This window comes from Salminus brasiliensis, chromosome 5, assembly GCF_030463535.1.
Source record: "Salminus brasiliensis chromosome 5, fSalBra1.hap2, whole genome shotgun sequence".
NCBI lineage: Eukaryota > Metazoa > Chordata > Actinopteri > Characiformes > Bryconidae > Salminus > Salminus brasiliensis.
Window position 1 is genome coordinate 41,265,824 of NC_132882.1, and position 26,769 is coordinate 41,292,592.

Below are 26,769 nucleotides of genomic sequence, written 5' to 3' on the forward strand. Positions count from 1 at the left end.
AGTGCCTGTCAGTCCGCTGTTGGTCCCCTGCTCTTGATGACGACCTAAAAGGACCTAAATTTAAATAAACTTCTTCTCATGCGACCTTCACCGTTTCCACAGAGGGGGTGGATTTTTCTTCTTTGCATGTTTCCTAAACCAGATTGTATGTTCTTTTGTAATGGCCACTGATCTTCATAAACTGACATTTTGACCTGACATTATGTGTAACGGCCACTTCTACACCAAAATAGTGCCTGGCATATCTTTTGTAGGTCTTCCTCTGGCTTTGACGATGGCGTAAACGAATACTGGATTTTTCTTCTCCACACATTTCTCAAAACAGTCCCACTAATTCTTCACAGCATCCACTGAACACCTGAAGTTCGTCACTCCCTGATCCACATAGGCACTCCATGACCCCCTAGACTGTCCAGCCCAAGTCGCAAAACATTTGGATGGAACTAAATGTCAGGGCCGATGCTGTGAAACATACAGCATGTATGTAAGATATGAGTAGTGCTCCCCTTGTGGATCATAAAGGAACTGCAAGAGGGAGCAGGTGAGGGGTTAGATGGAATATACAGACCACTGTAGAGAAAAAAGTTTCTGCAGTTGATCTCTGCAGTTGACCATTTCACACCAAACCACCCTGAGTGACTGTTTATGTTTCAGTGACTGAAACATATAGACTGAACTTTTTCTATATCAGTGGAATATTTCTTTTTGTAAACCAGAACACAAAAAGTATTTTTAGTGTTTTATTCAATATTTCTTAATAAGTTTTAAATACGTCTTTCAGGAACAAGAAGTTATCCAATGATCAATTTCATTCTGTAATTATTATTATTATTATTAATTACTATAATTAATTACTTTCACTGCCTTGATATTTGATCAACTCCTCTGAAATAATTGTCAATTCTCTACAACTTAAATTGTTTCTAGTATATTCATCATTATTCTTGAAAATTCCCACTACTTAATTGAACAAATTGGAATTAGTCTATTAATTCATAAGCAAATAAATTGCAAACAATAAATGGTAGTGTACATGACGTAAGCTCCCCAGACAAAATAAGTCACCTTGTGTGTTTAAGGTGGTAGCAACATCAGGCAGGTTTATCGAAGCATACTGTCATAGCAGCAGTGGCAAAAGTCCCTGTTCCCTGTGGAGTGTTGGAAAATTTCGTTGACTTCTAGAAGAACTTCTAGACAATTCTTGCCTGGAAGCAAATCAATTTGACATTTTTTCTGACAAGAATTTTCTGTAGACCAGGATTTCCGCCACTGCTGGTAGACCCGTATGACTGTATGCTTCCATAGACCTGCAGGTTCAGCTACTTCCTTCACATTGTGCAATCACTCCTTTTCGCCAATCATTAACATCTGCGTTGCGCCCCATTTTCCACACATCCAACGAGACACACAGTGCACTGCACTCTTCTCAATGTCTGAGTAGTTATAGTCCTGCAGGAGCCTGAAGTTACTACCACCTTAAACACGCAAGGTGACTCATTTTTTGACAGGGGAGCTTAAATGAAATGACAATCACATAGATGCTTTACACCCCTAGAGGTACAGTGCCTTTTGGGATTGGCTCAGGTGGACAGAACTCCAAAGGAATTGGGCTCAGGGGCTTCACTTGTGAACTGGTTACTGTTATTGTTCCCAAGGGGGTCAGGGCCAAAGAGGAGCCTACACTGGCCACCTTGTTGGAAGGTCGAGTGAACAGAAGTGGAGGGACTAAGCTGTAGGCCTGGAAAAGGATAGACGCCACGGACGTCACCCAGATGGGTCGTTGGCCACTTGGAGAGAAGAGGCGCAAAGCTTGGATGGTGTGCAAGGGTAGACAAAGGAGAACCAGGAGCAACAAGGACAGAGCCAGAGAAGGAGAATGAGAGTAGTCTGAGCTCTTCTTCCGAGGCATCAGACACATCAAGTCCAGGTAGACGGCCATCAGGGCAAGCAAGGGAATGAGGAAGACTGCAACGGCATAGACGAAGACCAGGAAGGCCGGGCTGAGGACAGTGTCTGGGGCACAGACTCCCCAGTGGCTGCTGTGGATCTCCTCGTAGGTGAAGTTGTGCAGGTCCTCCACAAGGAACTTGGATAGGAAGCCTCCGTAAGGAAGGTGCTTCCCGATCACGGAGCGGTCTTGAGGGGGAGGGAGCTTGGGAAGTGGCTTGGAGGCGTTGTGATCAGGCTCTCCCAACCCCATTTCAGACGTCTCCTCTTGCCAAGTGTCCAGAGAGCTGCAGACAATGAACTGTGCGAATGCAGTGACCACAGAGCAAATCCAGCTGAGGAGCACCATGTATAGCGTCCTCTGGCGGGTTACCAAGCTTGTGTACCTGGAAGAGACATAACCACAAGGTCAATACCTTGGAACTAAATGGGCATTTGCTAGCTTGGACCGTGCGTTCAGCATGATGATTTAGAGAAGACAATAAGAGAGGAGAGGTCTGCTTGGTTGTTGGAAGCCAGTCTTCCTCTCTGATAGATGGCGACAGGAAGTTGTAACCAGTAAAAGGGAGGAGCCAAGCTTGAGCCATGACAGGAGAGAAGCTGCCCCACGTCATCCCTCCCGTCCGGCACTCATAACTCTCTGCTTTAGCGTCCAGCTATGCACTGTGTCAGTAGGGTAGGGTACAGGTGGGCGGTGGGCAGCAAATCTTCCCGGCTATGATGCTGCATCAAGGCGACCTGTCCGTCCCGACACCCACCCACTAAATTCCTTGGATTTAGGGGGTGGGACCTTTGAGACCCAGCAGATTTAGGTTTCCAGGACCTTTGAGACCATTAAAACTTGTGGTTCTAATACCTTAAATCAGTAGAAATTGGTCCAACCTAAGCACCACAGAAACATTCCTCTAGACATCCATGAGTATCAATATTTGTTCATACACGAACCTTCACAATATTGACCCCTACGTTTTGTGCAGGATCTGGACTACTGATTTTGTTCGCACTTAGGAACTTGACAAAACTACACCAAAGACATCAAACTGGGCTTCTTTTCTAAACCACGAATCATCTTCCCTTTTCCTCTAACACTCTGCATTAAAACCAAGAAGGCCTTGCTGACAACCGGATGGGCTGATTCAGGCGTGTTAATGAGTCTGGAGTCAGACAATGTCTCAGTTCCTTAAGCCCCTAACTCACCTGTGTCCTAGCCGGCACTGCAGGTGAGCATTGATTGTGAGCAACAGCAGCAGCCATATCGTGAACTGTCTGATCAGCAGGGGGCAGCACACCAGCGTGATGCACGTGTACAGGCACTGTGGGCTCCTCAGGTTTAGCAGCATGTTGACCGGGACCCCCACCGCGCCACCTACAGCCCCCACCCAGGCCAAGCACAGCTTCAGGCAGCTGGACACGGTCTTCCCGCGGCCTCCTGCGTCCAAACCAGAATCGCCCATGCACAGCCTGACGCTCACCCCAATCACAGAGACAGACAGCACACACTGGGCCATGGAGAACAGCCACACCGGCATGACAGCTGGGAAAAGGGAGAGAGAGAGAAGAGGTAGTTAGGGGCCAAAAATCAGATGTTTTAGCCATGATTAGTGTCTGCACTTAGCTTCTTTAGGTAGGAGTGGGAGGGTGGGAGGTTTGACTTTGTGCAACCTTTGCAAGCTTCTTTCACTAAAGTATCCACCTTATTTCTTATTAAACAATGAGGGGGCATCTTTGTTTACTTTGTCTTTGGACAATTTAGACATTTGATCTTCATTTAAACAATATTAAGAGATGTAGGCAATATAACTACACCCAAAAAAATGTGTAAAATGTAATACAATGATCTACCAGTCTCCGCCATCAACTGGGAGAAAGCTTTCCCCATTCCTCCATGCAGAAATCTTTCAGCTGTGTGATGTTCCAGACAAATGGTCTCACATTTTCCTCAATCGCCCTCTGATGCAAACAAATTCCTAGTGGATTCCATGTTGGAGAGCTCTCCAGGGTGTTTGTCTGCGTTGGAGAGACTCCCAGACATGTTAGCTGTCCTCCTGTTGGCTGTGCTACAGCCCAATGAAGATTTTTGAGGGAGGCCGAAAAGCTGGCGAGCGCCCTGGTGAACGGTGCAGGCAGAAGTTCGATAACTGTACTTTTCAGATCAGGACGACATGGCGACACCGTGACTGTGCGGCATTCAGCTAGCCTGTAAGCCTCCCCTGCTTGTTAGCTACATTAGCCTTCAGTGTAGCTCAAGTGCAGAATTTAGTGTTGTGGCTAATTGACTGTATCTGAGGTGAGTGGCAAATGTGTGTATGTCTGATTTCTGTCTGAACCAAAGGCAGTACAAACACAGAACTAGCAGGTGATCACTAGCCTATTGGGGGGAGGGTAAAAAATGGGGCGAGACCGCTCAGGTCACCAGGCAAGCCGAACGTCAGCCGAGACTCGCTGCTGCTGTCTATCAAGTGCAAACAGAGAGGTAAAAAAGCCAGACAGTTCACGCGCAGTTGCGACGGGGCTGGTCGCGCTCTCCCCTCACAGCTTTGACAGACAGGTAATTTCATTGCGCGCCGACAACGGGGTATAAAATGTACGGGAAGGGAGGAAAAAAAGGAAAGTTAAAGACATGTTGAAATAACCACACAGTCCCTCGATATGCCACCTGTCTGCAAATCATAATGAGCCTGACCTTTTCAGCAGTATAATGACCGTAATCACTTTAGGAATGCCCGAGAGCATTGCGCAATAGCGAGCAGCAAGCGTGCCGTCTCTCTTCATCCGCCACTCTTCTCTTCGGCCCATCTTAACCTCGGGGCCTGCATCTCTTGTCACGGTCTCCCTGCTGTCGAGCATTGATTAGCCGGAATAATTAATGAGTACGAGCGCTAGAAGTCATCTCGCTGTGGCGTTTCCCGCTGTGACACATTTCAGCTCCTACACAATTAATTACACCGGTTAATCAATTAAGAGCAACCAACATGGACCTGCTACAGTTGGCCGGACTGTGCAATAGGAGATTAAGGAGAAAAAGCAGTGGACACTCGGTGACCGACGTCTGGCAGCGTACAACAACAGTGCTGGCGTGAAATATGTGAAAGTTTGAAATGACTCTTAATACTGATTCAATACATACATCAAAGTTTTACACCATAACACTGACACTGACACTGACACTGTGCCCTATTCACTACGCCGTGCACTACTTTGGGGTTGTGTGTGTTTTGTAGTGGTGTCTGAAAACGTAGTTCTGAATTTTCAGTGCACTGTAACTATCCCACAATGCACCGTAATATACAGTTCATGAATGATGTACACTAAGCGGACATGGACTACCCATAATCCCATAAATGGACACGTTGTCTGGTTTGAAGATTTGGAAATCGTTCCCTAACTAGTGGAAATCATTCCCCACCTTGTGGAAATTGTTCCCTCCCTAGCTTGTGGAAATTGTTCCCTCCCTAACTTGTGGAAGTCGTTCCCTACTTTGAGGAAATCGTTCCCTTCCTAACTTGTGGAAGTCGTTCCCTACTTTGAGGAAATTGTTCCCTCCCTAACTTGTGGAAATTGTTCCCTCCCTAACTTGTGGAAATCGTTCCTCCCTAACTTGTGGAAATCGTTACCTACTTTGAGGAAATCGTTCCCTTCCTAACTTGTGGAAGTCGTTCCCTACTTTGAGGAAATCGTTCCCTTCCTAACTTGTGGAAATCCTTCCCTTTTTTTGTGGAAATCGTTCCCTTCCTAACTTGTGGAAATCGTTCCCTCCCTAACTAGTGGAAATCGTTCCCTTCCTAACTTGTGGAAATCGTTCCCTCCCTAACTAGTGGAAATCGTTTCCTTCCTAACTTGTGGAAATCGTTCCCTCCCTAACTAGTGGAAATCGTTTCCTTCCTAACTTGTGGAAATCGCTCCCTCCCTAACTTGTGGAAATCGCTCCCTCCCTAACTAGTGGAAATCGTTCCTCCCTAACTTGTGGAAATCGTTCCTTCCCTAACTAGTGGAAATTGCTCCCTCCCAAACTTGTGGAAATTGTTCCCTCCCTAACTTGTGGAAATCGTTACCTATTTTGAGGAAATCGTTCCCTTCCTAACTTGTGGAAGTCGTTCCCTACTTTGAGGAAATCGTTCCCTCCCTAACTTGTGGAAATCGTTCCCTCCCTAACTTGTGGAAATTGTTCCCTCCCTAACTTGTGGAAGTCGTTCCCTACTTTGAGGAAATCGTTCCCTCCCTAACTTGTGGAAATCGTTTCCCTTTTTTTGAGGAAATCGTTCCCTTCCTAACTTTTTTTTGTGGAAATTGTTCCCTCCCTAACTTGTGGAAATCGTTCCCTACTTTGTGGAAATCGTTCCCTTCCTAACTTGTGGAAATCGTTCCCTACTTTGTGAAAATCGTTCCCTCCCTAACTTGTGGAAATCGTTCCCTACTTTGTGGAAATCGTTCCCTTCCTAACCTTGTGGAAATCGTTCCTCCCTAACTTGTGGAAATCGTTTCCTCCCTAACTTGTGGAAACCGTTTCCTCCCTAACTTGTGGAAATCATTCCCTACTTTGTGGAAATCGTTCCCTTCCTAACTTGTGGAAATCGTTCCCTTCCTAACCATATGGAAATTGTTTCCTAACTTATGATTTAAAACTGTCTGAAAGTCCAATTTGCACATTGTTTTTGACAGGCTTTTCCTTCTCTTATTAATTAATTATTAATTTACAAGAGATACATACACATGGTGTATACACCAAAAGAACAAAAAGAGAAAAAAACAATAAGTCTTAAATGAATAGGTCTGTCAGACATGACCGAAAAGCTGTAAAAGACTGCTTCATACCATGCTATCCAATCTCCCCCAGTTATAGACTACACCTAATTATGACTGTTTCTCTATAGCAGCAATTAGCAGGGTTTTCACAAACAGACACTGTCGTACACTGTGCTAAACACAAAATGCTTCAAACCTGATACCTGAGTGTATTGTGTATTGTGTCACTGGCCACTCTGAATTTTAATGAAGCACATTCCCGCAAACTAGACAAGAAAATGTCTTTTTTTCCACCTTCCTTCACCATCAACCTTTTCACATAGTATCTCAAAATGACTTACTGTGACAAAATAATGACTTACTTCAAATGTCTGACTTATTATCTCAACTGTGCTTAACAGCCGGAGGTGTTTTTTTTTATATATATAATGAAATTCTGCACCTTTTATATATCCAGACATAAATTTGACTGCATAGCCTGTTATATCTTGTTTACGACTTGTTTAGACGTTCCTTCCGTCTGCAGCTAAATGTTGTGGTGAGGACACAGGAAAGGATCTGCTGACTCTTGCGTGAAGGTCATATTGGTGTCGCTGCACAGTAGAATAGTGCACCACCACTCTTGCTAGTCTGCTGCTGAATCTTCCTGAAGGTCTTTTGGGTCTTGTTTGATTAGCCTTTCTAGCAATCCTACAAGCAGTTGACCTCTATTATTCTTGTTCCTTCCTGCCATTTCTTATGACTACCAATAAATGCTTTGCTATTGTACAGGCTGCTCCTGCTTGAAGGGCATTAATGACTTCATCAGAGTGTTAGGCAGCTGCTTAGAGGGAACTATGGCTGCTGATTGTTGGGACAAGGTTTGAGGAATTTAAGTATTGATGAATGATTCATGTGAGGGTCTTGTCTTGTGAGTATGTGAAGTCTTACTCATTGTTTTTGGTCATGAGAAATACTGGAAATATAGCTCACAAGGAAATAGAGGGAAAAAAATAGAGGGAAAAACTGACACTGGATCCACTCTTCCTTGCCCTGGCCAGTCTGCCCAGTGAATACATTAGAGATCTACATGGAAGAAAGCTGTGTAATATTTGAACATATTGCAATAGGAACAGTTTACTCCTACATTAGATTCCAGCCCGGGTTCCTACAGTTTCAGCATAGCATAGCATGATCCTGGAAAAGGTTCCTTCAGACGTTCTGGCCTGTTAGTCTGTTACATGAGAAGACAGACGAATTTCATTAAATATAGACGCCTTTCTTGGAATTTACTGGTGTAAATCTATCTGCCATAATGTGCAGAGCATTCATATGGTAAATATATAAAACTACCCAATAACGTCTTAATGCTGAATTGATTGTAATTATGAAATTACAGTTATGCATTAGACAAGTAGAGAACTTCTGTGTCTGTGGAGCTGTGTTTTTTTCCCTTTTTCTTTAAGAGTACGTCTCTTTCCGGATGGCGCGATTTATCTGAATAGGTTTTTTTCAACGATGACCGGCCGGAATAAGAAAAACATACATGAAATAGGAGTAACGAGGCTATTTTTAAAATGTAAGGAGTAGAAAGTTCAGATGATTGAGTGAAAATGTAAGGAGTAGAAGGATATACATATTTTATATAGCCCATGTTTTGTAAAATGTCTAAATCCACTGCAGGGTTTTTTTTCTAATACTTGGGTTCGATACCCCTAGCCTTAATTGCTGTTATTGTGAATTAGGGCTGGGCAATGAATCGAGCATTAATCAAAATCTACACACAGAACCTCTAATCGACCATAATCTGGTCCACGTCTATTATTAATGTTCTTTATTCTGTATTTAATTCAATATGTTCCCCAACTATTTTTTTTATGTAGTCCCCTTAAACTGTCCCAATTAATGCTGAATTGATTGTAATTATGAAATTACAGCGATGCATCAGACAAGTAGAGAACTTCTGTGTCTGTGGAGCTGTGTTTTTTTTCCCTTTTTCTTTAAGAGTACGTCTCTTTCCGGATGGCGCGATTTATCTGAATAGGTTTTTTTGAACGATGACCGGCCGGAATGAAAACAAACATAAATGAAATAGGAGTAACGAGGCTATTTTTAAAATGTAAGGAGTAGAAAGTTCAGATAATTGAGTGAAAATGTAAGGAGTAGAAGGATATAAATATTTTATATAGCCAATGTTATGTAAAAACATGGGCTGCTGGGGTTTGTTTTTCTAATACTTGGGTGCCCAAACTTTTGCATGCTTTTCACTCTTAAATTGTACAAAACAAAAATAAAGAAAATATCTTTTAGGGATGGGTTTATCTCCTTTTCACTGGACTGTTCACAGCAGAGCTGGGCGATATGACCTGAAATCAATACCACGATTAATTGAACATTTTACCTCGATTACAATTCATGAATGATTATATAATTATATGCTCAGGTTGCTCGGATGGCGTGATGTTTGAGCTCCTCCCCCATGGGACAGTTTAAGGGGACAGTACATGAAAACACACATTGGGGAAATATTGAATTAAATACAGAATAAAAAATATGTAATAATGGACATGGACTAGATTATGTCCATTAGAGGTTCTGTGTGTAGATTTGGATTAATGCTCGATTCATTGCACAGCCCTAATTCACAATAACAGCAATTAAGGCCAGGGGTACTAAAACTTTTGCTTGCCACTGTAGTAGGTAGGTACTTCAAAATGTAAAATTTCTAGATGCTAATATGAAACCAAATTTTAAGATGTTCTAAGTAGGGCTGTACAATATATTGTTTCAGCATCGGTATCGCAATGTGGGCATGCACAATAGTCACATCGCAGGAAGAGCAATGTCATGTAAGAGAAACTTAATTGAAAGTTACAACTTCTGTACTGCTTGATACAAGTATAAAAGTATAAAAATCCCAAAGTTTTCATTTTCCAAGACATACCCACCAGAGACAGATTACATCTGCCCTACATTACTTATTTTACTCCAATCAAGGAGACAAAAAATGCATTATTATAAATTTTGGAGAAATGGTGAAATCTAGTGAAAATTTAGTGAAGCCTCAGAAAGTAATCATACGTCATTATTGCAAGGAAGTACATGAATAAAAAGGTGAACAATTTTAAGATAATTTCATTTAAAAGATAATGAAGATAAATCATTTATTTAATACTTAATAGTAAGTCAAAATATTAAGAACATAAGTCAGTATTTGGAGTTAAAGCATTAAAAGTTAAATATAATAAAATATGGTTAAATATATAAATATAATATTATATTAAATATATAAATATAATATATTATATATTATAAATATATTATGCATTTTTTGGGGGGACAACACAGATAAACATTTTACATTTTTACTTACTTTATATGTAATGTACATATAACTGATGTATTTATGGCTTCTCAATGTAGACAATTTACAGTCAAAGTCATTATTATTTCAACACAGTAAGTCGTCACTACAAGATCCAAAATCACAATATCAGGAGAATAAGTCAAAAGGAGATAAGTAGGGGATAAGAAGTCAGTATTTACAAATACTAAGTCAAAGTTTTTTGAACATAAATAATTCAGTTGACATAATAAGTAAATCTTTTTATTTAACAAGTTGAAAGTTTAAGAACACAAGTCAGTGTTTGAAAGTCAAAGCGATAAATGTTTGAACATAAAATGTTGAGAAAAGCTATTATTTTGACGTAGCAAGTGATAACTTTTTAGGGCAGTAAATAAAAGTTTTGAGAAAATTATTTTAAAAAGTATTTGTATTTATGTAATGTGTATATATTGGGCTTCACAATGTGTACCATTATTTAAACACATTAGATCATCACTGCAAGATCCAAATAAGAAAGATCTGGATACCAAGTCAAAAAGTGAGATAATATGATTTTTTTTTAGATACTAAATCTAAAATTAATGCAGAAGCCAAACAACAACACTGTTCATTTTTCTCAGAGAGTCCTTAAAGTTCCTCATATGGGACTGATGTAATTCTGTAGTCGACGCTACGACTTCAGGTGTACAGCAGCTTTTAAGATACAGCTACAGATGAAGTGTATCTATGACTGGCAGTCTGTGTGGATAGGAATAACAAATGTACATGAAAAAAAGGTAAATACCTGATAGGATGATAAAAGGTGGTGGATTTCTGGGTTTTTTATCTACAGCTGCTTGGAGTTCTGAAGGGTATCTGCAACCCCTCACACTGTGAATCTCAGGCTGCTGGCAAGTTGTCTGACTGACTAAACCTACTTTCATAGCCCATCTTTATCCACCACCCCTCACTTCCTCCTTAAAGCCTGTGTAAACACATCAATAGTGTCATTGTGAATATGGGCCTGCTCCTTCCATTAGACCGGTGCAAAGGGCAGCCGTGAAAAGTTCACGTGGAAGATGCATGGGGATTGGCCAAAATAATAGAAATGCAACACTAAAATGACTTTTCTGAAAGTGAAATTTCTGGTTATGAATCGCAATAACAAAAACAGCTGCCTATATAGGAGCGCTATAAGGAATAAGGTGCTGTCACTATGACCAGAGGATCGCTAGTTTAAATCCCAGTCAAGCTGCTAGCCATCAGCAGCCAGTACCATAAGGGGGTGCTATAAGGAATAAGGTGCTGTCACTATGACCAGAGGATCGCAAGTTTAAATCCCAGTCAAGCTGCTAGCCATCAGCAGCCAGTACCATGAGGGAGCGCTATAAGGAATAAGGTGCTGTCACTATGAACAGAGGATCGCAAGTTTAAATCCCAGTCAAGCTGCTAGCCATCAGCAGCCAGTACCATGAGGGAGCGCTATAAGGAATAGCCCTCCTTTGGTTAGAATCCTCTGGATTGCTACTCCGAATCCCAGTCAAGCTGCTAGCCATCAGCAGCCAGTACCATGAGGGAGCGCTATAAGGAATAAGGTGCTGTTACAATGACCAGAGGATCGCTAGTTCAAATCCCAGTCAAGCTGCTAGCCATCAGCAGCCAGTACCATGAGGGAGCGCTATAAGGAATAAGATGCTGTCACTATGACCAGAGGATCGCTAGTTCAAATCCCAGTCAAGCTGCTAGCCATCAGCAGCCAGTACCATGAGGGAGCGCTATAAGGAATAAGGTGCTGTTACAATGACCAGAGGATCGCTAGTTCAAATCCCAGTCAAGCTGCTAGCCATCAGCAGCCAGTACCATGAGGGAGCGCTATAAGGAATAAGATGCTGTCACTATGACCAGAGGATCGCTAGTTCAAATCCCAGTCAAGCTGCTAGCCATCGGCAGCCAGTGCCATAAGGGGGTGCTATAAGGAATAAGATGCTGTCACTATGACCAGAGGATCGCTAGTTCAAATCCCAGTCAAGCTGCTAGCCATCGGCAGCCAGTGCCATAAGGGGGTGCTATAAGGAATAAGATGCTGTCACTATGACCAGAGGATCGCTAGTTCAAATCCCAGTCAAGCTGCTAGCCATCGGCAGCCAGTGCCATAAGGGGGTGCTATAAGGAATAAGGTGCGGTCACTATGACCAGAGGATCGCTAGTTTAAAGCTGCTAGCCATCGGCAGCCAGTGCCATAAAGGGGTGCTATAAGGAATAAGGTGCTGTCACTATGACCAGAGGATCGCAAGTTTAAATCGCGGCCATCGGACTGCTAGCCATCGGAAGCTGGGCCCTGAGAGAGCACAATTGCTAGATGGCAGTCACTTTCTCCAGAGCCGGGTGACGTTGCATCGGGGGCCAATTTGGTAAAAGAGGTGCTGGCTGGCTGACTGGGCACCTGTCTTCACCCTCCCGTCAGTGTGCAAGGACTGGCTCTTGTTTGCCTAGGCAAGACATTTTCTGGTACTGACGGTCTGAGGACTTCAACAAGATTTGTCAGTCAGCCAGTCACTAACTCAGCCAGTCACTAAGCCTCTTGCCTCTTCTAGGCCAGAATACCTACAAAGCTAACTGACCTGGTCTCAACTGACCCTTCTTCACCAAGCTTTACACAGCAAGAAGAAAAGCAAAACCTTTGGACCCCTAAGCAGTTTTGCCTGATGAGTTGTCTTCCCCTCTTTTTTTTTTTTACTACATGTAGAGTAAGCTGTGGGGGTGCTTAAAGCTTGCAGCATCTGCTGGATGGTGAATCCGTAATGGTGTGGGTAGCCGTCTCGTGGGAGTCATTAAATCCAGTGATTGTTGGCCACGGTCGTATAACGGCCCAAGAATATGAGGCCATAAGATACAACCAGGTGTACCCTGTTGTCCCAACAGTGCTTGAACACCAAGATAAAGTCGTGAGGTACGAAACACACCCGCTGGGCATTCCTACTCATGATGCATTGCGCAAACCGGCCGGAGCCCAGATGAGCTGAGAACAAAGCAGGACATCCAGCAAAGGAACAATTTAGCGATGACCCGTGGCCATCTTTGGAAACCAAGCATCGACGGGTTGCCAGGTAAAGACTAAAACTTAGCACCTGTTTGTGTGAAGGATTCGAATATAGAAAAATAACATGTTGCTAGAATGTTAGCATTGAAAATGCTAATAGCAATGCTAGCTAATGCTGCTAACTCTCCTGCTGATCTACTGACCATTCTGACACCATATTGGACTAGATGGGTCCCATGAGACATTAGGGTCGCATGTAACGATGGGGCCCATTTAGGAAGCCCAACTGGATCCCAGTACAAACGCATGTACGATCTCACTCAGAGCCTGTAGATGCCTGTGCATGAAGATGCAGGTACATGTAGACCAATAGTGACGATGAGAAGGCGGGACTTAAGCCGTCTGACCAATGGCTGCATGAAGATGCAGGTATATGTAGGCCAATAGTGGCGGTGAGAAGGCGGGACTTAAGCAGTCTGACCAATGGCTGCATGAAGATGCAGGTACATATAGACCAATAGTGGCGGTGAGAAGGTGGGACTTAAGCAGTCTGACCAATGGCTGCATAAAGATGCAGGTACATGTAGACCAATAGTGGTGGCGAGAAAGCAGGACATCCCACAGACGTGTTTAAAGCTGTAGAAATCAGCACACAGAACCAACACCTTAACAATCACATAGCAACATCTTAGCAACAACACCTATGCCATAGCAACTTCTTAGCAACCACATAGCAAGACATTAGCAACCAACAACTATAATATAGCAACACCTTAGCAACCATATAGCAACACCTTAGCAACAACACATATGCCATAGCAATGCCTTAGCAACCACATAGCAACACATTAGCAACCACATAGCAACACATTAGCAACAACGCCTATGCCATAGCAATGCCTTAGCAACCACATAGCAACACATTAGCAACCACATAGCAACACATTAGCAACAACGCCTATGCCATAGCAATGCTTTAGCAACCACATAGCAACAGATTAGCAACCACCCACTATAGTATAGCAACACCTAAGCAACAACACCTATGCCAAAGCAATGCCTTAGCAACCACATAGCAACAGATTAGCAACCACCCACTATAGTATAGCAACACCTTAGCAACCATATAGCAACACCACATATGCCATAGCAATGCCTTAGCAACCACATAGCAACACATTAGCAACCACCCACTATAGTATAGCAACACCTTAGGAACAACGCTTATGCCATAGCAACACCTTAGCAACAACACCTATGCCATAGTACCGCCTTAGCAACCACATAGCAACACCTTAGCAACAACACCTATGCCATAGCAATGCCTTAGCAACCACATAGCAACAGATTAGCAACTACCCACTATAGTATAGCAACACCTTAGCAACAACACCTATGCCATAGCAACACCTTAGCAACCACACAGCAACACGTTAGCATCCACCCACTATAGTATAGTAACACCTTAGCAACCACATAGCAACATCTTAGTAAATTTGAAAAGCACGTGTTACTTCGGGTTACTTCGTACTTCGTACTCTCTTGCATCCTTAGTCAATTGAACTATCTCACCACACACACACACACACACACACACACACACACACTTCACTGACTCATCTTTTAAATAAAAATGAGCACTGGCTGAGCAGAAGAAAAAAGAGGCTGGGAAGAAAGAGAGGGTGGTGGGCTCTTATCTTTCGGACACATATTGCACGGACAGAGTCACAAAAAGCTCTCCCAAGAGGGGACGAGATTATAAATGTCTGCCATAGCTCATTTAGAGCGGCGCATTGTTCCGTCTACTGTTACGCTGCGGGAGGAACAAAGCGTTTATTAAACTCCACCAAGTCTCCAAAAGAGCCTAATGAGGTGGAAATACTATTCAAAATGTGAACTTCGCTATTCATTTTCCAAATCATATACCGAGCGCTCTAATTTGCGTGTGCGTACCGTTACCACAGACCAGGATTCGGTCTTAATTGACTCATTTGTTTTGCCCGCAGTGTGTCCATGGAAACAAATTATGCTGTAAATGATGTAAAACCATGTTTAAGTCTGTATTTTGTGCTATAATGCGCTGTGTAGATTGAAACATCACTACTCTGTCAGAATCACTGCTGTGCTGAGAACAGCCCACCACCTAAAACGTCCAATGTTGAGTCCTAAGTTCAGGATCGTCCACAAAGTCATATTACAGATTCCCCACTTATCTTAATTCAGGAATATCACATCTTATAGCATCTGTCCTGCGTTCCACTGCCGCTTTTAACATGCCCTTATCCACTTAACCTCGGCCAACCAGTCGGCCTTGGGGAAATCTTAAGGGCCATTCCATTGCTTCATTTGCTGTAATGAAGTTGGGTATATGAGCCCTTCAGGGCGGCAGCAGAACTTGGGTAATGCTAAAACTGAGGAAATGCTAACATTAGCCGTGTCTAAACAAGCCTTTCATTCCCGCTGGCTCTAAATTAAGCTGACCAGGAGTCCAGTCTGGATTTCGAAATGGTGTTAAATGTCTAGGATTTTGGATTTACTTACGTCAGCGTTTGTTTTTACAGCGGTCACCTGTTCTGGCCACTGATTTCTACAGCTGTAAACGTGCCTGTGGGATGTCCTGCCTTCTCACCGCCACTATTGGTCTTCATGTACCTACATCTACATGCAGCCATTGGCCAGACTGCTTAAGTCCCGCCTTCTCACCATCACTATTGGTCTACTTGTACATGCATCTACATGCAGCCATTGGACAGACTGCTTAAGTCCTGCCTTCTCACCACCACTAATAGCCTACATGCACCCATTGGCCAGACTGCTTAAGTCCCGCCTTCTCACCATCACTATTGGTCTACTTGTACATGCATCTACATGCACCCATTGGCCAGACTGCTTAGATACTGCCTTCTTATCACCACTGTTAGACTACATGCAGCCATTGGACAGACTGCTTAAGTCCCGCCTTCTCACCGCCACTATTGGTTTACTTGTACATGCATCTACATGCAGCCATTGGACAGACTGCTTAAGTCCCGCCTTCTCACCATCACTATTGGTCTACTTGTACATGCATCTACATGCAGCCATTGGACAGACTGCTTAAGTCCCGCCTTCTCACCACCACTATTGGTCTACTTGTACATGCATCTACATGCAGCCATTGGACAGACTGCTTAAGTCCCGCCTTCTCACCACCACTATTGGTCTACTTGTACATGCATCTACATGCAGCCATTGGACAGATTGCTTAAGTCCCGCCTTCTCACCATCACTATTGGTCTACTTGTACATGCATCTACATGCAGCCATTGGACAGACTGCTTAAGTCCCGCCTTCTCACCATCACTATTGGTCTACTTGTACCTACATACGTTCCATACGCCAGAAATTGACCTAAACACACCTAGTTTCGAGACCACCATGCCCATCAGCGTAGATATATTCACACAGACCGTTGCTATTTAAACGACGCAGCCGGAAGGCATGAAAATAGACTGTTGGCGGGGTGTAAGATAGCAACGAGCATCACACCGAGCCCTGCACAGGGTGTAAGATAGGGCCGTAAGGGTCTGTGAGGGCTTACTAGCTTCGCAGCCCACAGACCTTAAAAGCTTCTACTAAGCTAGTCAGTGAACTTTCTCGTCAAGTACTTCGTCCTCCGTGTCGTGAACCCACTCCTCGATGACCACAAGGTCACATTCCCAAACCAAAGTGTCTACGACATGCATTTACCTTTAACTGAACTGCACTGTATTTTTGAAGCTTGTTCAGCCGTCGTATGAATTGAATTCAGATGCATGAGCAGTTCAATAACAGTGATAATAGCACCTCATCGCTGTTGTTCTCAAAAATATATTAGCATTTGCTACGAAATTAATTCAATAGCTGACAGGGTCTCGATAAAACGCCCTTCGCGCGGAGGGTCCATGCAAAGGAAATTAAGACTGCGTCAATCAAACCTTCATTACAGCTGACCCCACACTCCCCCAACACTCGTCCAATAGTCTGAGTCTGACACTTCGTCTGAGTTTCTTTACTTCTGTGTTAAATTCTGCTGCCTGAAACCGTGCGCTTAATGATAGGTGAGCGAAAATAGTGGAGTAAGTGAATATGTGGGAGGCTGTAAATTAAATATCTGTCTCTGGTGAATGGGGTGAGGGAGTGAATAGAGGAGCCAACACAGAAATTAAATCCAAGACTGGCATTTCATTATTTTGCTCGTCGCACTTCTACGGCCTGTGAAGGCTGAAAGCTGAGAGGCCGAGGCACGAAACCACAAAACCAGGGCCAGACCTGGGTGCCCCCCAAAAGTACACTGACAGACACTCAGGTATAATTTGTCCCACTGTAATAATGTTCAGTTTCAACCTGGTTCCGTTTGAACAGATTCTGAAAGAGTAGAAACTCCTTATCAACCACCTAGCGTCACCCTAGTAACAGACACCCATGCCGTTGCAACGCCTTAGCTAAACTAAGAGGAGTTAGTTTGCACTGTTAGGAATAGACAGGAGCACAGTGTCAAAGGTGCACTCCTTATCAACCACCTAGTGCCATCTTAGCAACCAACACCTATGCCGTTGTATCACCTTAGCAACCACCTTACAACACCTTAGCAACCAACACTTATACCATAGCAACACCTTAGCAACCAACAACAAAAGTATAACAACACCTTAGCAAACACCTAGCAACACCTTAGCAATCACGTAACAACACCTTAGTAACCAACACCTCTACCATAGCAACACCTTTGGCAACCAACTCCTATATCCTATCAACACGTAAGCAATCACCTAACAACACCTTAGCAACCAACACTTATACCATAGCAACACCTTAGCAACCAACAACAAAAGTATAACAACACCTTAGCAAACACCTAGCAACACCTTAGCAATCACGTAACAACACCTTAGTAACCAACACCTCTACCATAGCAACACCTTTGGCAACCAACTCCTATATCCTATCAACATGTAAGCAATCACCTAACAACACCGTAGCAACCAACACCTATGCTGGAGCAACATCTTAGCAAACACTAAGGCATGACATGGGCATTGGTTGCTAAAGTGTTTCCACATTATAGGAGATGCCAGAGGTGTTGCTGTGGTATAGGTGTTAGCTACTAAGGTGTTGCTGAAGTGTTCTCAGCTGTTTGCTAAGATGTTGCAAGGTGGTTGATAAGCTGTTGCTAAGTGGTTGATATAGCAGCAGCGTCTCTACTTTCTCCGGAAGCTGAGAAAGGCCTGTCTCCCTCCACCCATCCTCACCCTCTTCTATAGGGGGACCATAGAGAGCAGCTGCATCACTGCCTGGTTTGGGACCTGCACAGCCTCTGACCGCAAGACCCTCCAACGCATTGTGAGGACAGCTGAGAGGATCACTTGGAGTCTCTCTCCCCTCCGTCATGGACATTTACACTGCCCGCTGCATCCGCAAAGCAACCAGCATTGTGAATGACTCCACCCACCCTTCACACAGACTGTTCTCCCTCCTGCCATCAGGAAGAAGGTACCGCAGCATCCGGTCCAACACGACCAGACTCTGCAACAGCTTCTTCCCCCAAGCCATCAGACTTCTCAACTCCAGAGAGTGAACTGATGTCTTTTCTGTTACATGCACTCTCCTGGAGGAACGTTGTGTCGTTTCACTGTGTACTCTGTATGTAGTTGAAATGACAATAAAACCCACTTGACTTGACTTGACTTGAGTTTAGGTGTTGATTGCTGTTGTTGCAAAGGTGTTGATACGGAATAGCAGTTGCCAAATGTGTTGCTATGATATAGGTGTTGGTAACTAAGGTGTTGCTAGGTGATTGCTAAGGTGTTCCTAGGCATTTGCTGAGGCATTGCTAGGTGGTTGATAAGAAGTTGCTAAGTGGTTGGTAGGGTGTTGTTATGGTATAGACGCTGGTTGCTAAGGTGTCACCAGGCGTTTGCTAAGGTGTGGTTGAAATAACATAGGTGCTGGTTGTTAAGTTGTGAGTTTGGTGGTTGCTAATACGCTGCTAGGTGGTTGGTAAGGGCTTGCTAGGTGGTTGCTATGGTGTTGCTATGGTATAGCTGTATGGCTGAATGATGGGGAGGAGGGGGTCCATCCTACCCACACAGAGAGAGCGAGGCCTATTGCTAATCTCACCACTCTACTCTGCGAATATATAGTGCAGCCGTGAGCCACAGATCAGACAAAACCAAGGACGTTTCAGGTGTTTGGACACAGCAGAAAGTTTCACCGCCTCATTCAGGGGGTTGAACTTTCTCACACCCCGCTCAGAGGTCTGTCAGCTCAGTTTGAGCTGCTTTTGGGGTATTTTTGGAGCTCCACGCAGGAGGCTGAATTCATTTATTGATTGCATGAATAAATCACGCTCTGTGTTTAAAGGCCCTCAGACCTGTAGACGGTGACGAGGCCGAAGTTGACTTTTTATTCCAATTGAACGTAAACAGTGCAGCAGTAACTGTACGCTGCCTCTTATTCGTATTACTGTACAGGTGCCAGAATGGACCAATCTGCACCATTTAAGGTGGTAGCATCATTAGTGCGAGTTCTGATGAGTTTCATCCAGTGTTGCTAAGGTGATGCTTAATTTTCTCTATTCCTTAATTTCCTTAATTTGTAGCTTCAGTTAATCGATGCTGTCTCGCAAAAGCCTTGCATAATTGTTGGTTGCTGAGGTGCTGCTAAGGTGCTATGGTACAGTTGTTGGTTAGTTAGGTGGTTGCTAAGATGTTGCTATGGTATAGGTGTTGGTTGCTAAGGTGTTGCTTGGTGTTTGCCAAGGTGTTTCTTAATTTTCTCAATTCCTTAATTTCCTCAATTTGTAGCTTCAGTTAGTCGATGCTGCCTCGCAAAAGCCTTGCACAATTGTTGGTTGCTGAGGTGTTGCTATGGTATAGGTGTTGGGTAGTTAGCTGTTTGCTAAGGTATTGCTAGGTGGTTGCTAAGGGGTTGCAATGCTTTAGTTGTTGGCTGTTCCTTAATTTTCTCGATTACTTCATTTGTTCCTTAATTTTCTAAATTCTTTAAAGGTGTTGCTACGGTGTAGGTGTTGGTTAGTAAGGTGTTGCTAGGCGTTTGCTTGATTTTATTCCAAATAATTTTGGAGCGTTTCTATTGGTCTGTTCATTATGACATTTTGACACAACATAAAAAAAACACCTGCCAGATTTAAATGATTTAAAAAAAAGAAAAAAGAAAACAGCAAAAATGGAGATACAAGGTAATTGACAGGTTTACCAGACAAAAGCTAGAAGTGTATGTTTCAGTAAAGTATCTGGATGCACCAGGCAGTGTGTGTGTGTGTGTGTGTGTGTGCATGTATGTGTAAAAGCGTATAGTCAGAAAGACTGAGAGGTTTGAGAGGTCTGAGAGGTTTGAGAGGGTGCTGGCGTGGAAATGATTTTGGAGATGTGAAGAACAGAGCAGAATGTCCTGCACAGCCACAGTATCACACGTTCTCCAACATCTCACCATGAGACACCATGAGTGTTTAGTGAGGTGGTACTCACTGTAAACCAGGGTTGGGTAGTAGCAGAATCCATGTAACAGTGTTACGTAATCAGGATAAACAGTAACTGTAACCTGTTACGGTGAAAAAGGAAGTAATTCGATTACAGGTACCTTTTTAAAATATGGTAATGGTAATCGTCGTGACTAACAGCGCCCCCTGGTGGAGACTCCGAAGCTTGCGTGCAGTAAAAATGCCTTAATTGGATGAAAATTTCAGAAGAAATTATTTAAAAAATAAAATGAAAAGGCAAACAATATCACTCTCCAGTATAGATGAGCTCTTCCAGCAGTAAATAGTCCCTCAGCTCCTCAAATTTACAGAAACAAGGTAAGAAAATCGCCACTGAATCCATGTAGCACTAGATTAGCTAGCTAGCGGTGCTGGACTCGGTGCTAAACGGGTGTGCAGGTGTATTTCTGTGTAATATTTCAGTATTAACAGTAATAATAACAATAATTTGTAAGCTAAATCTTATATATCCTCCCTGACAGAATGAAATTATTATTTTTTTTAAAGCCAGCAGCTCTACACAGAAAAAACTTTGAATTAATGAATAAATGAATGAATTATTGAATTATATATATATATATATATATATATATATATATATATATATATATATATATATATATATATATTATTTATTTATTTATTTATTTTTTTTAATCAGTGCCTTAATTAATTGATTATTGTAAATTAATAAATGGACATCGTTAATCACTGGATAATAGATTCCCTTGAACATCAAAGTCTATGGAGATGATAATCAAGTTGTCTTGATTAATTTATTCGCAGATTGTGGGCCAGATTAAAACGGATCTTTTAAGTGGGCGTTTGGTTCGTTAATATGGACAGTGCGAAAGAATCGGTTCGACAAACGGAGCAAACCCTCCGTAAGAAATGACTAGAAAGAATCGGTTCAAAACACTGAATCAAACCTTCCAGCTGCTTCCAAAAAGTTAAAAACGTTAAAAAAAAAATGAGTAGATCACCATTAGAGATACATTCGTTGGTACATGTATACTATTTCAATAAGTCAATTCGACTGTGCTTATGATTAATATTTTTAAAAGACCTCCCTTAATCTCCCATAAACCTGATTCAGTTGACTCAATTGAATCAATGCCAAAGACTTGGCGCGTCTGCTCGCGTGACGCCAAATCTCGCGACACAAAACGTGACGTGCCCCTGTTAAGCTGAATGAGAAACCCCTCCAGTCCCTCTTCTCTCTGCTGTCCCCACGCAAGGTAAAGCACTACTGCGCCTCTCTGCCGTATAAAGTCTATTTTAGGCGGTTAACGTACTCGAAACACCCTCAAAATGCCATCGTGGGTTCACAATATGTTTCATTAACCCTCGCTGATGGTTACAAATGCGTTATAAGAGCTTAAAGCTTGAAATAAACGTTTAGTCGCGTGTCATGAGCGCATAGATACTTTCAATAGCTAGCTGGCTAGCGTTAGCACCGAGGCCTGCGTTAGCTCGCCCTTAGCTCGCCGAGGTTCGCGGGTCTTGTCGGCAAATGGGAGCGTTTAGTGAGGTTTTGGGGGTATCGCTTAATCCTGAAATATTTAGTAGATTTAATGATTAGTTAAATAATCGGCAGTGTTGGCTGTATTTGTGTGGGATAGCTGAGCTGAGGTGTTGCGAGCATGTGAGGGCAGCGTGCATGGCTGCCTCGATTAGCAGACCAGAAGTCTGGCACATCACAAGTTCTGTAGCTATAAATGTAAATAAATGTAGCTTCTTATGAAATCTGGTAGATTATTATATATATATTCTTTAGTTAAGGTATCTAGCTATAGCTATAAACTCGGAAGCGCCCCGTGCTCTCAGCCATGAGCTTGTGCTAGCTATGCTAACTAACTAGCTTAGTAGTTTCGTAGCCAGCGATGTTCACGTTGTTGTAGCTGTTCTCTCAGGATGTGGCTTTGTAGGATTTACTAGAGTACTACAGTCTTTCTTAAACGAAATCCACCTTTTGTTTGTTTATAAGTTGTTTTCTGTCTGTCCTAAAGATGCCAGGCGGTGGTGTAACAGTCAAAGACGTCAACCAGCAGGAGTTTGTCCGGGCGCTGGCAGCCTTCCTGAAGAAGTAAGTAGTCCTCAGTGCCTGTGAGGGATGCTTTGACTGATGTGGCACAATAAGCAGTGGTTCCCAACCCTGGGCCTAATGACCAAAGCCTTGTTTCCTGACTCTCCTCTTTGATGGCCCGCAGTCCTGCTCGTTTAGTGTCTTCCTGCTTGAACAGACATTGAGAGTTGTAAATTAACTAACTAATTGTGTTGGTCAGGGTAAATGTTAGGACCAGGCTTGGGAACCAACTCTGTGTCCTCAACTATGTGTGTATATATATTATACTATTATGAAGGGCAACGCTCATCTTGAGGTCCTAGAAGTCCTCAGACTCTAAAGCTGCTTATCCTTTGACAGGTCAGGGAAGCTGAAGGTGCCAGACTGGGTTGACATTGTGAAGCTGGCCAAGCACAAAGAGCTGGCCCCCTGCGATGACAACTGGTTCTACATTAGAGCTGGTGAGTGTTGTACATTTGTGAAGGCTTAGACCATAACATCTGTGATTTTGATCTTGATGTCTGCTGAATGGCAGCTGGCAGGTTTTGTAAGGGATGGAGAGCAGAGAAAGGAGGGAATGAGAAGAAAAGGTTGGGAGACTGAGGGAGGATGGATACATGCAGGGCGAAAAGAATGGGAAACAAATTAGATGGGAGTGGGGTGAAGTAGATGGAGATGAGCAGGGAGGGTAGAAGAGAAAACATGACGGTTAGGAGCAGGAAACGTAGGAGGGTGAGGAGCAGACAGTGATGCAGAAAAGCAGTGAACACTGGACACAGGTGAGATACTGAGGTGAAAAAATAGACGGTACTCCTTCCCAGATTCAGCTGCATCTTCACTACAAGCATCAGTTTATAAAAAGCATCTATGATTTTTGGCAGCTTCCTCCTTCCCTTAGAGTGAGCAGTGCGGCCCATAGTTTACCCACACACCTCTGCGTTCATTAGGAGTTCCCTCCACAGCCACAAGTAACTTCATGTGGAGTGACACTCTTTAATAGTGAGTTGGTGTATGGGGACTTGCTTGAGAGAGGCCAAAAGACATTGAAAGGAGCAAAGATTAACTGAAGAAATGGTCTGGTGGAAAGAAGGGGGCAAAGAGGACCAGAAAGGGGGGAGGAAATAATGAAAAATGAGACTGAGGGAGAGCATTGGCTCTGAGGTCCTGCACCTGGTTTATTAAAGAACTCTGTCAAGGTGATCTGCTCAGCTGGGGAGAAGTAATCTTAGGATTGAAATGCTAATAAATCATGCACATTGTTGGACAGCCGCACTCTGTTGGTGTGTGCTATAACGGTTTATTAGCTTACTAACTTCTGTGCATTACAGTAATTGCTGTCGTTTAGCATTGTCCTGAGCCTCTGCTGTGGCTTTAGTTGTTTGAGCTAGGGTTGTGTTTGGAAACCCCTTTGCAGATGGATTAGCTTATCAAGTAGTTATTAGACAGCAAAGCACTCGGAACACGCAAGTAGAGCCTGTAACGGATATGGCTGGGAAAAGCAATTATTGGCTTACGACGTTTCTGCTTCACTGTCACTTCTAAGCTACATATAAATTATGGATGCGAGTGTTCCCTTTATCTGCAGGTTTGAATGAATGAAGAAGTATTTCAGCGGTCGTCTCAAAGCTTACTCATTTAGGAGAGTATTGAGTTAAAAAATCTGCAAGAAAACAATAGATGGTGAAATCCAGCGTGTAATACAGACTGGGTTTATAATGCAATTAGGCTCAGTCTGCAGACAAGTGTGTACTGCTGCTGTGCGCAGTTAAGCTTCTCGTGCGTTTTAGGCTCTGACTTGCAGCAAGGCTTCTTGCTGAGGTTCCCCGGCTTGAAAATTAAGCTTTCAGAGCTGGAATAATTTGGACAATCAGCAGTTCTGACACTTCACAACCGATGCCCCTGTTTTGAACGCAGTGGGTGTGTTGGATTTTATAATCTGCGATCTTTACAAATGAAAGGCTTGTTGGAAGATGAGTGACTCCGTCTGGAACTGGCATTCCTCATGATTTGAGCGCAGTTTGTCATAATACTAGCAATCTGTAGGTTCCTGTAGACGATCTGAGCTACTCCGCCGCAGTTGACAAGATTTTAATTACTTGGTAGTTTTACAGATGATGTAAATGGTGAACGGGGACATGCTTTGCTTCATTGTAAACCGGCATATAATGGAAAAGTACTCTTTTGTGTAATGATTGGCTTTACTTTAATTTTTACAGTGTGCTCTTGCCTTTTCAATAATGGACTGAGTTCTAGTGAAAACCGGTCAAGAATATTGACTCTGCCTGATGTAATCTAACTGTAGAAGCTCTAAGGGATACAGAAGCCATAAATCCATAAAGTTAGTGTGTTTATATGGGGTGTTGTGGTTTTTAGTTTTGCTCAGACTTTCTTGTGCCTCTGCTTTCTTGGTTCATGCAGTACTAAGGTCTCACAACTTTGCCTGCATCTTGCTGACCTTTCTTCCCTTGTTCCTCCCTCAGCCTCCACAATCCGCCACCTGTACATGCGTGGTGGTGTTGGCGTGGGCTCCATGATCAAGGTCTATGGTGGGCGTAAGAGGAACGGCGTGTGCCCCTCTCACTTCAGTGTGGGCTCCAAGAACGTTGCCCGCAAAGTGCTTCAGGCCCTGGAAGCCCTCAAAATGGTGGAGAAGGACCCCAACGGGTAAGTGACCTTAGCTGTCTGTGTTTTCACCCCAGTGTCTAGGCACCTTTTGGCTTGGAATGGGGTGTAAATCTGGAGTTCGGTCTGTCCAGGACATCAGAACAGTTAGCCTTGTCTCAAGTAGTTTCTTGGTAGGTTGTGTGCGCGCAGGGATTCTTACTTCCTGGAGATGATTCCTCTGTAGTCTGAAGCAGATCCAGCTTTCTGCCAGAGCGTATGCTTGTGGATTACTGGGAAGATAAATGCTGTAAATGCTTCCCTATTGATCATGTCCCTGTCACATGGTCATGCCCCTACTGCAAGAGTTTTGTCTAAATTCCAGTGATGACCTACTTTAAGTCTAATCTGTGGTTTTGTGCATGTTACTGAATCTGGTCTGCTATGTACTCTATAACCTGAATGGCATTTCTGTTCACAGTGGGCGCAGACTGACTCCACAGGGCACCAGGGACCTCGACAGAATCGCCGGTCAGGTGAGGACTCTTCTCTGCCCTATCCAGTCTAAACAAGCTCCAGCCTGACTAGAATCTTGGGTTTTAGCTGCTACTGGTTACCGTAATGTTATGTAGCTTAACATATACAGTTTAAGCTGCAGGACACAATTTTGCACAGTAATTGGGTGAAGCTCTCCAAGTTTAGAGGCTATAGAAATCCAATTGGCACATCAGCATTCAGCTCGAGGGAGCCAGACCAGATGCACATTTGCAATGAAAACCAGAGTCCTGCAGTCATCCATCACTCTAAAAACCTTAAGCCGGGTGTCCCAGGGCTTCAGAGAAAGTTCCGACCGTGGAAGGTAACTGCCTTCGCAGGCACAATAACTGTCAAGTCGTGAGCCTCAAGAAAGAAACAAACATCAAGACGCCCCCCCCCACCCTCAAAAAGCCAGAGCTTCTGTTCGGCCCGTTTGCCGCAGTTGGCCCCTTGCTGCCAGCCGTGCCGCTGTGACAATCCAAGGCTGCAGGAAGTAAACAAGCCGATTGAATTTCATGCTGGCTGAGCAGCCGTATGGCGGCATTTTATTCCGCCTTATCCCAATAATGAGCTGAATTCAGATCAGCTAACCTGATTTCTGAGGTACTAACCTCACAGTCAGGCATGGCCGATCTGGTCTTAACGGGCAAAGAGCGATGGTAGTTATTGGGGGCACCTGCGTGCACATCCCCTCAACTCCTGACTGATGACCGGGTTGCAAGGAGGCCAATTGGCAGTTTGGCTGGCTGGAATAATTTCTCTAGGGTGTTTATCGTTTTTAATGAATTTTGAGAACGCCAGCTTGTTTGAGAAACGGTAACGGCTAACAGGACGCACGAGCCAGTCACTTTTATGGTCCTTATCACCCTTCCAGCTTTCATTTGAGCTGTGGTAGCAGTTTTAAATAAAGTCGTCCCTCTAAGCAACTGACACTTGGCTCTTTCTGTCTCCTCCAGGTTGCAGCTGCAAGCAAGAAGGCTTGAAATGTAAAATAAACGTTTGTGAAATCCAAA

At 43.5% G+C, this 26,769-nt stretch overlaps 2 protein-coding genes across 2 annotated transcripts; one reads left to right on the plus strand and one right to left on the minus strand.

Moving 5' to 3' along the window:
* Window positions 1–841: 841 nt before the first annotated feature.
* On the minus strand, window positions 842–22,651 carry LOC140556463 (adenosine receptor A1-like). Its single transcript, XM_072680425.1, has 3 exons — window positions 22,523–22,651; window positions 3,145–3,481; window positions 842–2,333 (listed from the first exon to the last, which is right to left on the minus strand). The coding sequence occupies exons 2-3, from the start codon at window positions 3,474–3,476 to the stop codon at window positions 1,544–1,546; spliced, it is 1,122 nt and encodes a 373-aa protein (XP_072536526.1). The 5' UTR covers window positions 3,477–3,481; window positions 22,523–22,651; the 3' UTR covers window positions 842–1,543.
* rps19 (ribosomal protein S19) lies at window positions 21,767–26,769 on the plus strand. The gene is made up of 6 exons (XM_072680426.1): window positions 21,767–21,791; window positions 22,563–22,639; window positions 22,979–23,079; window positions 25,099–25,282; window positions 25,701–25,755; window positions 26,713–26,769. Exons 2-6 carry the CDS (start codon window positions 22,563–22,565, stop codon window positions 26,737–26,739), a joined length of 444 nt encoding a protein of 147 aa, XP_072536527.1. The 5' UTR covers window positions 21,767–21,791; the 3' UTR covers window positions 26,740–26,769.